General features: G+C 60.0%; 1 protein-coding gene across 1 annotated transcript in view; it reads left to right on the forward strand.

Annotated features, from left to right (window-relative positions):
* The first annotated feature begins 1,052 nt into the window (after window positions 1–1,052).
* The window catches only part of LMTK3 (lemur tyrosine kinase 3), a 26,112-nt gene continuing 13,980 nt past the window's right edge, over window positions 1,053–13,184 (forward strand). Inside the window, exons 1-12 of the mRNA XM_004710637.2 lie at window positions 1,053–1,150; window positions 3,535–3,647; window positions 4,490–4,626; window positions 4,925–5,075; window positions 5,637–5,713; window positions 6,166–6,284; window positions 10,265–10,352; window positions 10,757–10,905; window positions 11,570–11,654; window positions 11,726–11,847; window positions 11,941–12,090; window positions 12,409–13,183. Coding sequence (XP_004710694.2) covers window positions 1,110–1,150; window positions 3,535–3,647; window positions 4,490–4,626; window positions 4,925–5,075; window positions 5,637–5,713; window positions 6,166–6,284; window positions 10,265–10,352; window positions 10,757–10,905; window positions 11,570–11,654; window positions 11,726–11,847; window positions 11,941–12,090; window positions 12,409–13,183 — 2,007 coding nt within the window. The 5' untranslated portion in view covers window positions 1,053–1,109. The remainder of the gene's footprint in view (window positions 1,151–3,534; window positions 3,648–4,489; window positions 4,627–4,924; window positions 5,076–5,636; window positions 5,714–6,165; window positions 6,285–10,264; window positions 10,353–10,756; window positions 10,906–11,569; window positions 11,655–11,725; window positions 11,848–11,940; window positions 12,091–12,408; window position 13,184) is intronic.

Raw genomic sequence — 13,184 nt, forward strand, 5'->3', positions numbered from 1 at the left:
AAAAAAAAAAGAATGCTTGACCTCATGGGCTTCCGGTGAACGCGTTCCAGGGGATCCTAGAGGGCCTCCGAAGAAACAAATAGTTTGCTTATTAACCCCCTCAAAAAAAGTGGGTGGTGTCAATCCACCCAGCAGCACTGCGGAAGAAAGACCTGGCGATCTACTTCCTCCGGAAAAACTGCGCAGCCGCTCTACTCTGTTACATAGTGGTTTGTGGCCTGCTCTGGTCAGAGGTAACTGCTTTTTCTCTCCGTCCCCCCACCCCCCACCCCTAGGGCCTGGGATGACGTAGCAAGAACGGCTTTTAACCTTGCCAGTGTGAGTCCACCCACAGCCGCCCGTGAACCTTGGGCACCACCCAGGAACTTCACGCATCTCCCAGAGACCAGAATTCTTTCCACATCTTCTCAAAACCCCAGGGCGCGGATTCCTGTCCTTGGCTCCTGTCGTCTCAACCCAGAAAGCCAAACCCACTGCCGTCAAGTCGCTGGGGACTCATAGCGACCCTATATTAGGATTTCTGAGACGGCCAATCTGTATGGGAGCAGACAGACAGCCCCCCCCCCCCCTCTCTCCAGCACAGCCTGCTGCAAATGATGAGCCGGAACCACATTTCCCCAAAGCCTCAGTCATGGGACTACATCTCCCACAAACCCCTGATTCACCAAGGTGCTACGCCCTGCAGCCAGGAGAGCAGTTAATTGCGTCTTTCCCAGACCTGCCCCCTCCAATTCCATTCCAACTGCATAATCATCATGACACCTCAGAGCCAGAGTCCAGGAACCCTCTCCCCCGAGAAACGTGCCTCGGTTTCTCCAATGAGACACCCCTTCACCACCACCACCCGCCAAGCACCCGCCCTCCCCCGGATCCCTCCCCTGCGCACCCATTGCGCAGGGCTGTGCGCTGCGCAGTTGGCGACGCGCGGCCAGGCCACGGCTGCGCGCGGAGTGCAGCGCCTAGGGCCCCCGCTGGGGGGCGGGGGTGAGCCGCGCTGGGCTGGGGGACGGCTAGGGTGCCCAGGTGGTTCGTTGCTGAGGTTGCGTTGTGGTGCGCAGCTCCGGCCCAGCCTCACCCAGCGCGGGACGCGTCGCAGGTGCCCACGAACCATGGCGACGTCCGCGCCGAGGGTGGGACTCTGTGCTTCTGGGTGTGTCTGCAGCTCGGGGTGCTCTGGGGTGGGGTGGGGCTCCCCGAGACGCCGGCCGCTTGCCACGTGATGTGTGTCCTCCGTCTTGCTGTGTCCGTGTCTGTGCCTGACGGGTTCCAGGCCCAGCGCTGCCACTTCCTGCTGCTTGTCCTTGGGCAGGACCCTCTGTTGGCTCCTCCGTGCAATGGGCGTAATGTTCGTGCCCTACCTCCTAGAGGGTTGTAGAGAGGAGGAAAAGTGTGTGTAAAGGCCCTAACCGTAGGACCAGCTCGTGAGAATAAATAAATTAGGTAAAAATATGATCATGTATCTTTTCTATGAGATGGGCGCCTAGGGTCGTGCAGAGTGTCTGTGTAGACGCCTAGAGAATGTGGGTGTTGTCTGTGTGTATCTTTGTATGGGGTGTGCCTGGCTGACTCTTGGTGTGTGGTATGTGGGTCTGTGGGTGTTCATGTAGGTGCTGTGTGACTGCGGCCAGGCGCGGCGTCTTTGTAGCCATGTGTGTGCCCGTGAGTGTTCAGGTCTGGAGTGTGTGTACATTTTTGTGTCCGTATCCTCGGTGTGTGTGCGTGTGTTGTGTCTGTGTATGTTCCTGCACGATGCGTGCGTGTCTGTGTCCTATGTGTGTCCCTGCGCGGTGTCTCTGCGGTATGTTTGTAGATGATGCATAGCTGCATGTATGTGTCTATCTGATGTGAGTGCTTGTGTGTCTCTGTGTATGTTGTGTCTGTGACTAGCTGTGTCTCTGATGCGTGCCCCTGTGTGGTGTTTCTGTGTGTACTTCTGTGCACGATTTGTGTGGCTGTGCTCATGTATGTTGTATGTGGGCCCGTATTATCACAGGAGTTGTGTGTGTCCACATGTACCTGGGGACATCATGTGTGTCTGTGTGTGTCCATGTGAGGGATGTGCGCCTCTTTGGTGTGTCTTATGTCTATGTACATGGATGTATTGAATAGGTTCATATGTGATGTGTCAAAGTGTTATATGTGTGTCTGTGGTTGGATATGTTTCAGCACAAGAGAAGCGGTGTGTATTTTCGTGCTGTGTGTGTTATGTGTGTGCTAGCATGCATGATGTGTGGTTCTGTGTCTCAGTACAAGTGAAGCAGTGTGAATCTGTGTAATGGATTGTGTGTCTGTGCAGCCACACGTGGGATGTGTGGTTCAACATGTAGTGGTACAGAGGAAGCTGTGTATCTGTGTATGCTGTGTGCTCTCTGGATATTCACCTGTGTGATATGTGTGGTTTTCTGTTTCCATACCAATGAAGCTGTATCTGTGTGGTGTGTGTGTGTGTACCCATGTGTGTGACGTGTGTCTGTGATAGTGTGTGACTTGTGGTTCTGTGTCTGCCTACGAGTGAAACTGTGAGGTGTGTGTGCTATGTGTGTGAGATGTCTGTGTGCATGTGTGATTCTGTGACTCAGTACAAGCTGCATGTATCTGCATGATGGGTGTTCACATGTGTGTTGTGTGCTTGTGTGTTCACGCGTGTGACATGTCTGTCTGCCTGTGATGCTATGTGGGAGTTCTTTGTTGCCCACTTGGAACGCCGGTGTGTGCCCATGTGCCTTGGCGTGCCACAGTGATGGCAAGCTTGCTGGGGGGACGTGGGTATTTACCTTTGCCTGTGGTGTGTGCTGGGCTTTGCGCTTCGTGGAGTTCCTGCGAGACGCGGTCCATCTGTGCTGGGGGCCGGCCTGCCAGTGCATCCCCAATGCGGGCCGTCCCTGCGTCTTTGTGTGTGACGCGCTACGCGTCCCCGTCTGCCTGTGGCTGTCCACCTTTGTATATGAGGAGCCTTTCTATGAGGGTCCCTGGGACGTGTGTCAGCTGTGTGTGCGAGTGTGTCAGCTGCATCTTAGCGTGTGGCACACGTGTCCAAACCGGTGGCCTGTCACTGCCGTGTCCGGGCCAGACACTGTAGGCCCCGCGGCCCCCTTCCCTCCCGGTCTGCCGGTCCCTGTCTCTCCTCCTTCCCTTTCCCCCTCCCTCCTGGCAACAGCCAATGCTACCCTGGAGCCAGTTTCCATGACGACGCTCCATCCTCCCTCCTCCCACCCCTCCCTCTGACAGGCTCTCTTCTTCCCCAATCCCGGCTGCCCTCGGGGGCGGGGCTCTCGTTCTCTGCCCCCCACCCCATCTTACCCTCTCCCCCCCCACCCCAGCAACCCCGGTTCCCAAGCTCCTCTCCTCTGTCCGCCTCTCAGTCCCTTCATCTGTCTGTCCCTGCAGAGAGGGGGAGGGGGGTACCTGAAACAGTAAGCAACCCCTCCCTCCCCCTGTCCTGCGTCTCCTGCCCCTCTCCTGGGCTGGGGGGAGGCCAGGGTCGCGCGGGTCCCCATGGCTGGGGGCTGAGGGCCCGCCCCCCCTCCTCCCCAGCCGCTACCTCCTCCACCTCCCTTCCATCCTCGCCAAGATGCCTGTCCCCGGCGCCTTCATCCTCCTCGCGGCCGTCTCTGCCTCCGGCTGCCTAGCGTCCCCAGCCCACCCTGGTGAGTCTGTCGGGCCATCCGTCTGTCTGGCGGTCCGCATCCCCAGCGCGGTCTGTGTGCGGGGCTCGGCTCCATCACTGTTTGTGCGTCCTCCCGCAGACGCGCGAGGCCTGGGGAGCTGCGGGCACGGGCCGCTGTCAGCAGGGCCTGTGGGAGGAGGTTGGGGGGCGGCGGGGAGGGGGTGCGCTTAGGCAACGTGTGTGTGTGTGTGTGTGTGTGTGTGTGTGTGTGTGTGTGTGCAGGAACCGGGGACGTGCAGGCAAGGCTGGGGGCAGAGGAGAGAGCACTCTGTTTAAGGGGGACCCGGCACAGGAGGCTGGCTTTGGATTTGGGGGCAGCCCAGGGCTTGCGGAGTTCCCGTCGCAGGGGCTGGAACTGCAAGTGTGGTCAAGGCATCCCCTAAAGGGGCAGGCCCCTACCTCCTCAGCTTGGGGAGGGGGTCCCACCAAAGGGCAAGGATCTCCCAGCCTACAGTTGGGGGTTCATCGTGTTCCCCAAATCAGGGGTGATGAGGCTGTCCGTGGAAGCATAAATTCTGGGATCTCCAGGCCCCTTTCCCCAGTCTTCACCAGAATGTACCTGTGCCTAAACTGAAAAGGCGAGGGAGTCCAAGCTCGGGGCAGAGAAGGGGGAGACCCCACCCCCAACCCAAGCACCTGGGAAGGACCCCAAACTACAGCTCCCATGATGCCGCGGGGCCATCCGGCTCCTCTGCCAAGAGGACCTTGGTAGCAAAGCATTGTGGGAGTTGTAGTTAAATGCTGGCCAGGTGGGCAGGGCAAGGAGCTGGAGCCGGGGACCGAGTTTGGAGCCGCAACCCCAGTCTAGTCCTGTGCCCACAGATGGATTTGCCGGGCTGAGCCGGGCCCCTCTGGCTCCCCCATACGCCGTGGTTCTCATTTCCTGCTCTGGCCTGTTGGCCTTCATCTTCCTCCTCCTCACCTGTCTGTGCTGTAAACGGGGCGATGTCGGCTTCAAGGTGAGGTGTACGGGGGTGGTAGATGCAAGGTGGGGAGGAAGACCCCAGCCGACCCCTTCCCCCGCAACCCCGGGTGGCAGGTGTGGAGTGGGGTAAGGGGAGGGTGGAGTGGGGGGAGAGAAGTCCTAGATCCGGAAACACCCTAGGAGCTTCAAGTTAGGGAGACACTCCGTGTCTTGGATGGAAATTGGCCAGGAGCCGGGAAGACGGTGAGGAGAGACTTAACGGGAAAGACACGATGGGGATGGCGGGTCTCTCAGCCCTGTCCTCTCCCGCCCTTCACCCCGCACGGCCCCAGGAATTTGAGAACCCGGAGGGGGAGGACTGCTCCGGGGAGTACACGCCGCCTGCGGAGGAGACCTCCTCCTCGCAGTCTCTGCCTGATGTCTACATTCTCCCGCTGGCCGAGGTCTCCCTGCCCATGCCCGCCCCGCAGCCTTCACATTCAGGTACAGCCCCAGCCCGGGGCAGCCAGGGCACTAGGGAGCCAGAGAACCTCTTGGGGAGGGTGCCAAGCCGTTGCCACAGAGCAGACCCTGATTCAGGGCGACCCCCGGTGTATCACAGGGGTCTTGTGCACCTCACTAGACCTCCAGGCACCTCTGGGTAGACCCAAACAGCCAACCTTTCCTAGCGGCCAAGCGTTTAAGGGTGCATTGCTTACTGCAAATCCAGACTTGGGGACGCTCAAGGGGAGGTGCAACTAGTGGTGAGGTCAGCCTGGATCTCAATTTTGCCGGCAGCCAATGGGAGTCTGAAATCATACCACAGACGCTTGGGACGCCAATTGGATGCTAGGATCTTGTGGGCAGCCAATGAGGGAGGTGGAAATCTGGCTTCAGACTGCCTGGGGGAGGCCAATGGGAAGCCTTAGATCGCGTTGTGGCCTATTGGGGGCAACCAATGGAAAGCTACTGGTGTCCAGCATCCTGCGGGATGAGGGCGGGGGGATGTTGGCACTGGAGAGGGGCGAGAGGCTCAGTGGCCTCCCCTTCTCACTCCCTCTTCAGACATGACCACCCCCCTGGGCCTCAGCCGCCAGCACCTTAGCTACCTACAGGAGATTGGAAACGGCTGGTTTGGGAAGGTGAGGGGTGCGCAAGGGGCGCGGGGGTGTCCCTGCAATCCGGGGCTGCGCTCCTGTTTTGTGTCCATCGCCCTCGCTGTCTGTCACCACTTCTCATTGGTCCTTCCGCTCCTCCCCCTGCCCAGCCATCCCGTGCACCTCGGCCCACCTCTCACCCGCCCGCCCCACCCCCCACATCTGTCTATCAGCGCTTCCCTGCTCACTCCATCGGCCACTGCGCCTGGCCACCCGGTTCTCCGCGCGTCCGTTTGTCCATCCATCCATCCATCCCTCCGTCCATCGGACTCTGGGCCCGTGAGTCTCACCCACCCCACCCCCGTCCCATGGGTGGTGGGATAGGAAGGGTGGGTAACAGGTGGGGCCGCTGGGAAGTGAGCGGTGCAGGCATAGCTGATCCCGGGGCTGAGGCTGATAAGACGGCGCGGCGTGACTTCCGGGTCCCTCTGGGCCAGGTGATCCTGGGAGAGATTTTCTCCGACTACACCCCAGCCCAGGTGGTGGTGAAGGAGCTCCGAGCCAGCGCGGGGCCCTTGGAGCAGCGCAAGTTCATCTCGGAGGCCCAGCCATACAGGTAGGTACTAGGGACTACCGTGCGCCCCCTGGTGATTACTTTTGGGAGTGCGCGGTCAGGTGTCTGAACCTTGTTGGTCCTCCTGTGAGAGCCAGGGATCCCAGGTAAGAGAGACAGCATGGTGGCAGAGTGAACAGGTGTCAACCTTGTTGTCTGTCCTCCTGTGAGAGCCAGGGATTCCAGGTAAGAGACAGCATGGTGGCAGAGTGAACTTGGAGACTGAACTGGTGGCCTGCCCTCACAGTCACTCAGAACCTCGGTATCTTCATCTGGAAAAGTGAGGTCACAGAACCTGTGCTGTAGGGGCAGCCGAGAGGCTGAGATTCATGGAAACCAATGTAAACAGTGGCTTCCCCCCCTCTCCCGATTCCTAGCAACCCCACGGTTTTGGGGGGCCTCTGTGGGGTTCTCAATGGCTGAGTTGTCAGAGGGGAGGCCACTAGACCTTCCTTCCAAGGCACCTTGGGTGGACTGCCAACCCTCTGGTTAGTGTGACCTGACTGCTCTGGGTAAAGGTGGTTCCCTCTTAGAGTCCTGCTTGTGGGCATAGGGGAAGGTCACAGAGACCGCTGACCACTGAACAGCTTTGTCCTCCCCTCCCCTGCTGGTCCCCACCCCCATCCCTCCTCCACCTTCCCCCCATTCTGAATACTACTAAGGGACTGGAGAAACATTTGCTGGATTTTTTTTTTTTTTATGGCTTGTGAGGTAGTGAGCTCCCTGGCATGTTTACACACACAGAGGGCTGTTCTCACAACAGCAGGGACTTTGAGTCACAGACATTGGGCCTTGGCATGCCGTGTCTCTCAGGCTCCCTGTTGTCCACAGGACAAAGTCTCACTCTTTGGTTGTGGAATGCTGGGGGCAGCCAGGGAAAACACGGTCTCTCCCTCCTGCTGCTGTGGCTCCCATCCCTCCATCATGCCCTGCCTCAGGGCCTTTGCCCTGGTGGATATTCCCTCTGCCCTGCTCCCCCAGCTTCAGGTAGGGGCTCCCTCCCCTTCTTCAGGTCAGAGAAGCGGCCCTGACACCCTTCTCAGGGACCTCTGTGAAGTTGCACCTGGGCACGCCCATGTTTGGAGGGGCCAGTGGTGTGAGCCACGCCCACCACAGAGAGTCAAAGGGAGTGCAGTCCGATAAATCAAAGGGAAGATCCCGTTCCCTCACGGCACATACCTTCCAGGTGTCCACAACCACTCAGGGCATCACCTCTGTAGAAAGTTCTATTGGGTCTAGACTAGCCACTTAGGGTCCCCATCTCACCGGCCTGCTGTAAATATTTGCAGACTGAGCCACAGCCCCCGCCCAAACCCAATCTTGGCACTGCTGTGTCACCTGGACAAGGCACTGCACCTCTCTGAGTCTCCGGGAGCCACCTCCTGCCTAGTAGGGCTGTGGAGAGGGTCTGCTAGCGGAAGTGACTGGCCATGGCTCGGGCCAGTAGGCGTGCCTGTGAACACGAGCTTCCTTCTATTCCGAGGCCCGCCGTTGGAAGCACCAGTCATCTTTATGGCCCTAGCACGTGCCAGGTGGCTTCTCTGCCAAGCAGGCATCTCACTGCCCCTGCCATGATTCCCACTCATAGTGACCCTGGGACACAAGAGTAGAACTGCCCTGTGGGTTTCCGCGGCTGTAACTCCCTCTTCCATACTTTGAAGGTGTTGTCAGGAGAGACCAGGCCCCGGAGAAGGCCATCGCCATGGTGAAGTGGAGGGGCAGCGAAGAGGAAGGCCTCAATAGATAGATTGATTGACACCTTGCCTGTGACAATGGGCTCGGGCTAGGGCACATGGTGGAAGGGTGCAGGACCACACAGGGCTTCGGTCTGTTGTGCAGAGGGTGGCTAGGGCTGGTAGCACCTAACAATAACCACTCTTTACAGAAATAGGCCGACAGCCTTCGCTTTCTCCCATGGCGCAACAACGCTCTAGGGGAATAGACAGCCTCGTTTTCCTCCCACTGGGAGCAGCTTTCTCCGGGTTCCTTACCAATCCCACATGGGAGGGGCTTATTCTCCTCAGCTAAAGGACTCAATAAGGTCCCCTAGTGGTGCGGTGGTTAAGCTCTGAGCTACTAACCAAAAGGTCCCTGGTTCCAACCCATTAGCCACTCCTCGGTAGAAAAGATTTGGTGAGCTGGTCCTATAAACACTCACAGCCTTGGTGCCCTGGTGGTGTAGAGGTTAGGCCTTGGGCTGCTAACCACAGGGTCCAAAGCTCAAGACCACCAGTCACTCCACAGAAGAAACGCCAGGCTTCCTACTTTTGTAAAGAGTTACAATCAGGGAGGGGGGTGGGGGGAATGAGGAGCTGATATCAAGGGCTCAAGTAGAAAGTGAATGTTTTGAGAATGATGATGGCAACAAATGTACAAGTGTGCTTGACCCAATGGATGGATGGATGGGTTGTGATGAGAGTTGTACGAGCCCCCAATAAAATGATTAAAAAATAATTTTTTTAAAAAGTTACAGTCTTAGAAACCCACAGGGGCAGTGCTACCCTGCCCTGCAGGGCCACGAAGAGTTGGAATCAACTCAATGGCAGTGTTTGGTGTTGGAAACTCTAGGTGGGAAGTTCTTTGTGCCGTAGGGTTGATATGGGTTGGACAGGTCTCACAGCAGGGGGTGTGGGTGGCCCAGAAAGTCAGCAGCAGAGTTGGGGTTGGACCGCAGCTGTCGGCAGGGGGCATGGGAATGTGTGTTGAACCCCATTTCCTGTGCATCTGGGCCGGGGCTGGGCTGAGTTGGGGATGGTTTCAGCATTAAAAAACAACCACGCTGCCAGCAAGTCGACTCCAACCCCGGCCCCGCTGCATTTCCGAGACTCAATCTTGGATGGAGGCAGAAAGCCTCCTTATCCTCCCAGGGAGCAGTGGGTGGTTTCAAACCACTGACCTTGCGGGTCTCAGCCCAACGTGGGACCCCACTATGCCATCACAATGGGGCGGCCAGGAGTCGGACTCCACTCAGTGGGCGCAAGACAATGGTGTTTCTGGAGGCAGGCCGCCAGGGCTTTCTTCTGTGGCACCCATGGGTGGGCTCAGACTGCCTGAGTGCCTCAGAGTTGTGTGTGTACTGTTAGCACTCCCCAGGGACTTCCTTGTGTACTTACCAGTACAGGTTCTGGGGGTTCAGCCATGGGTGAAGTGTCCCCAAATCTTGGACTTAGGGGAGCTCCCACAGAGTAGAAAAGAGGTCCAATAAGGGGACCTCCCAGACTTTGCTGGTCTCATCAAAACCCTTCCCACAGCCGGAGGAGGGAATTTACTATTCCTGTTCCATGTGACAGATGAGGGAAACTGAGGCGCGGGAAATGAGGTAGTTTCTCTGGTGTGTGCTCTGGGCTCATGCTCCTGGTAAAGGGGGAGGTGGGATTCAAGCACCTCTGCCGCCTGTACCCCATGGCAGCATGAGCATAAGTTTGGGGCACCCACCCCGGTCCTATGGGGCAGTGGCAGTCCCCCAGGGAGATGAGGTTGAAACGCAAGCCTGAGGGTCAGCGGTGACACTGAGGAAAGGAAGGTGTCTCCCACCTGCCACACGGAGAGAATGGGGTGGGGGAGCTGAGTAGGGGGGCAGAGGAGGCCAGCGCCTCAGTGTAAGCCTGGTGTGTTTGGGGAAGTGCTTAAGGAGTGGCAGGGCCAGCAGGAGGCGAAGGGGTGGCCACAGGGCTGGGAGCCATGAAAAGCCAGGACAACGGACAAGCAGGTGAAGGTCCGGATGGACTGAAGGGAGGGGCAAGAAGCGGGAAGGCAGGAAAGAGACTGAGAAGAGGCATCGAGCCACAACAAAAAGCCAGGCCTGACAGGGGGCTGTGGGGACAGGAAGGAGGTAGGGGGGCACTTGGGGAGCAGAGTGAGGGGTGGAGACTGAGGCAGGAACACCCAGACTTAAAGAGGCTGCAGCAGCAGCGTGGCTTTGCAGGGCGGGATGGGGTGCAAAGGGGCCATTTTCTTGAGACCCAGCTCCTTTGTCCCCTCAGAAGCCTACAGCACCCCAACATCCTCCAGTGCCTGGGCCTGTGCGTGGAGACCCTGCCCTTTCTGCTGATCATGGAGTTCTGTCAGCTGGTGAGAGGCTGGGGGTTGGGGGGTAGGGGCTGGGCCTGTTGGGGATGGGTGGAGTGAGAGGGGCCCCGACTGAGCCAGGATCCCAGGATCTTGGGAGGGAGTCACACCCTCCTCTCACTCCTGGGGACAGATGTGGGTGACACCCACCAGCACTGAGCATGACCTGTGTACATACAGTACAAGTTCCTGGAAAAATCCGGTTCTCCATCTGTTTTGGGAAGCCGGCTAGCACATATCGCTAACGGTGGGGTTCCCTGCCCTAGCTGGAATTGTGGGTTCGCTAACTAACTGGGGAAACTGAGGCTCAGAAGGGCTGCTAGTCATCCACCGCAGTCTCCAGTGGGCTGAAGGGGTGGGGGCTTGGGAGTGGCTTGAGGTGCTGAGCCTCCCCGCCTCCTCACCAGGGGGACCTGAAGCGGTACCTGCGGGCCCAGCGGCCCCCCGAGGGCCTATCTCCTGAGCTGCCCCCTCGAGACATGCGGACACTGCAGAGGATGGGTCTGGAGATCGCCCGCGGGCTGGCACACCTCCACTCCCACAACTATGTGCACAGGTGGGCCTGAGGGCGGGACGGGGAGGAGTCAGGAGTGGAGGTGTGGCCGTGATGGGAAAGCTGAGACGGGAAAGTCTGTATAAGAGGCAGAGTCCGGAGGGGAACAGAGGGAAGGAGTTAAGCAAGAAAAAGAGGGTGGAGCCATGGGAGGGGAGGGGCTAAGGGATATAGGCGGGGCCAGAAATGCACAGGAGGATCCAGGAGACATGGGTGGGGTCAGGGGAGGGGGGAAGAGTCAAATGCGGAGGGAGGGGTCAGGTAGTGAGGGGTGGGGCCAGGAAATAGGGGAAGAGCCAAGATGAGGGGTGGAGTCAGAGGAGGAGCAGAAGGAGATTAAAACCACACCCACTCCCCATTGGTGGCAGCGAGTGGACGCAGACTCACAGTGACCCTACAGGCCGAATAGAACTGCTCCGTAGAGTTTTTAAGACCAACTCTTTATGGGAGCAGCCAGCCTCATCTTTCTCCCGTGGAGTGGTTGGTGGGTTTGAACCACGGACTTCGAGGGTGGTACCCATGGCACTATCAGGGGTTCTTAGAGGAGGAGGACGGAAGGAGACACGGGCAGGTGTTTGAAGCTGGCAGGTTGGCAGGGCTGTGCCCCTGCCCTGTTCTTACCACCCCATCCCCCCCACCCACCCCGCTCCACCCTGTCTGCCCCCAGCGACCTGGCCCTTCGTAACTGCCTGCTCACCTCCGACCTCACCGTGCGCATCGGAGACTACGGGCTTGCCCACAGCAACTACAAGGTGGGAGCTGCCCGCGGTCGGGGCGGGGGGCTGCGGGGGCCCCAGCCGCCTGACTGCGCCCCGCCCTCCAGGAGGACTACTACCTGACCCCGGAGCGCCTGTGGATCCCCCTGCGCTGGGCGGCACCCGAGCTCCTCGGGGAACTGCAGGGGACCTTCATGGTGGTGGATCAGAGCCGCGAGAGCAACATCTGGTGAGGGGACCCTGGCCACCGGGCGGGTGGGCGGCGGGCAGGGTCAAGGCCGGCTGGGGCTCTGACCCTTCTCCGCCCCACCCTTCTCCGCAGGTCCCTGGGAGTGACCCTGTGGGAGCTGTTTGAGTTTGGGGCGCAACCCTACCGCCACCTGTCAGACGAAGAGGTCTTGGCCTTCGTGGTCCGCCAGCAGCACGTCAAGCTGGCGCAGCCGCGGCTCAAGCTGCCCTACGCCGACTACTGGTGAGGGGCGCCCCTTTCCCCTGCCCTGGCCCCCAGACTCTCACTCCTTCCCTGAAAGCCCTCATGGCATCTTGGGATTCAGAAGGAAACAGGCCGGGAGGGACCGGGCTGGCCTCTGACCTCTAGTTTTGCTAACCCTGAAAGGTGGTTTCCTCCTTCGGTCAGAACTCGTGGCCTGAACCCGAGGGCACCGCCTTACCCATCAGGGCCTGACTGCCAGCCCTCTGTCCCCACTCTCTCTGGGTCTCCCCCCTCCTTCTCTCTAGGCTTCAGTCCTCCCCCCAGTCCCTGCTGCACTCATACCCGCCCCTCCCCCAGGTACGACATCCTTCAGTCCTGTTGGCGGCCACCTGCCCAGCGCCCCTCGGCCTCTGACCTCCAACTGCAGCTCACCTACCTGCTCTCCGAGCGGCCCCCGCGGCCTCCTCCACCCCCACCCCCACCCCGAGATGGTCCCCTCCCCTGGCCCTGGCCCCCAACGCACACTGCGCCGCGCCCAGGGACCCTGTCCTCCCCCTTCCCCCTCCTGGATGGCTTCCCCGGGACTGACCCCGACGACGTGCTAACGGTGACAGAGAGCAGCCGGGGCCTCAACCTGGAGTGCCTGTGGGAGAAGGTGCGGCGGGGGGCTGGCCGGGGCGGGGGCACTCCCCCCTGGCAGCCGGCCTCTGCGCCGCCGGCGCCCCACGCCAATCCCTCGAACCCCTTCTACGAGGCCCTGTCCACGCCCAGCGTGCTGCCCGTCATCAGTGCGCGGAGCCCCTCTGTGGGCAGCGAGTACTACATTCGCCTGGAGGAGCATGGCTCCCCGCCCGAGCCCCTCTTCCCCAACGACTGGGACCCCCTGGACCCAGGAGTGCCCACCCCTCAGCCCCCCCAGGTCCCCTCCGAGGTACCCCAGCTGGTGTCCGAGACCTGGGCCTCGCCCCTCTTCCCGGCACCCCGGTCCTTCCCGGCCCAGGCCTCAGCCGCTGGCGGCTTCCTTCTAAGTGGCTGGGACCCCGAGGGCCGGGGTGCTGGGGAGACCCTGGCCGGGGACCCTGCCGAGGTGCTGGGGGAGCGGGGAGGCACCCCGTGGGCCGAGGAGGAGGAGG

This window comes from Echinops telfairi, unplaced genomic scaffold (assembly GCF_000313985.2).
Source record: "Echinops telfairi isolate 266 unplaced genomic scaffold, ASM31398v2 ScPeMD7_655;HRSCAF=1070, whole genome shotgun sequence".
In the NCBI taxonomy this organism is placed as follows: Eukaryota; Metazoa; Chordata; class Mammalia; order Afrosoricida; family Tenrecidae; genus Echinops; species Echinops telfairi.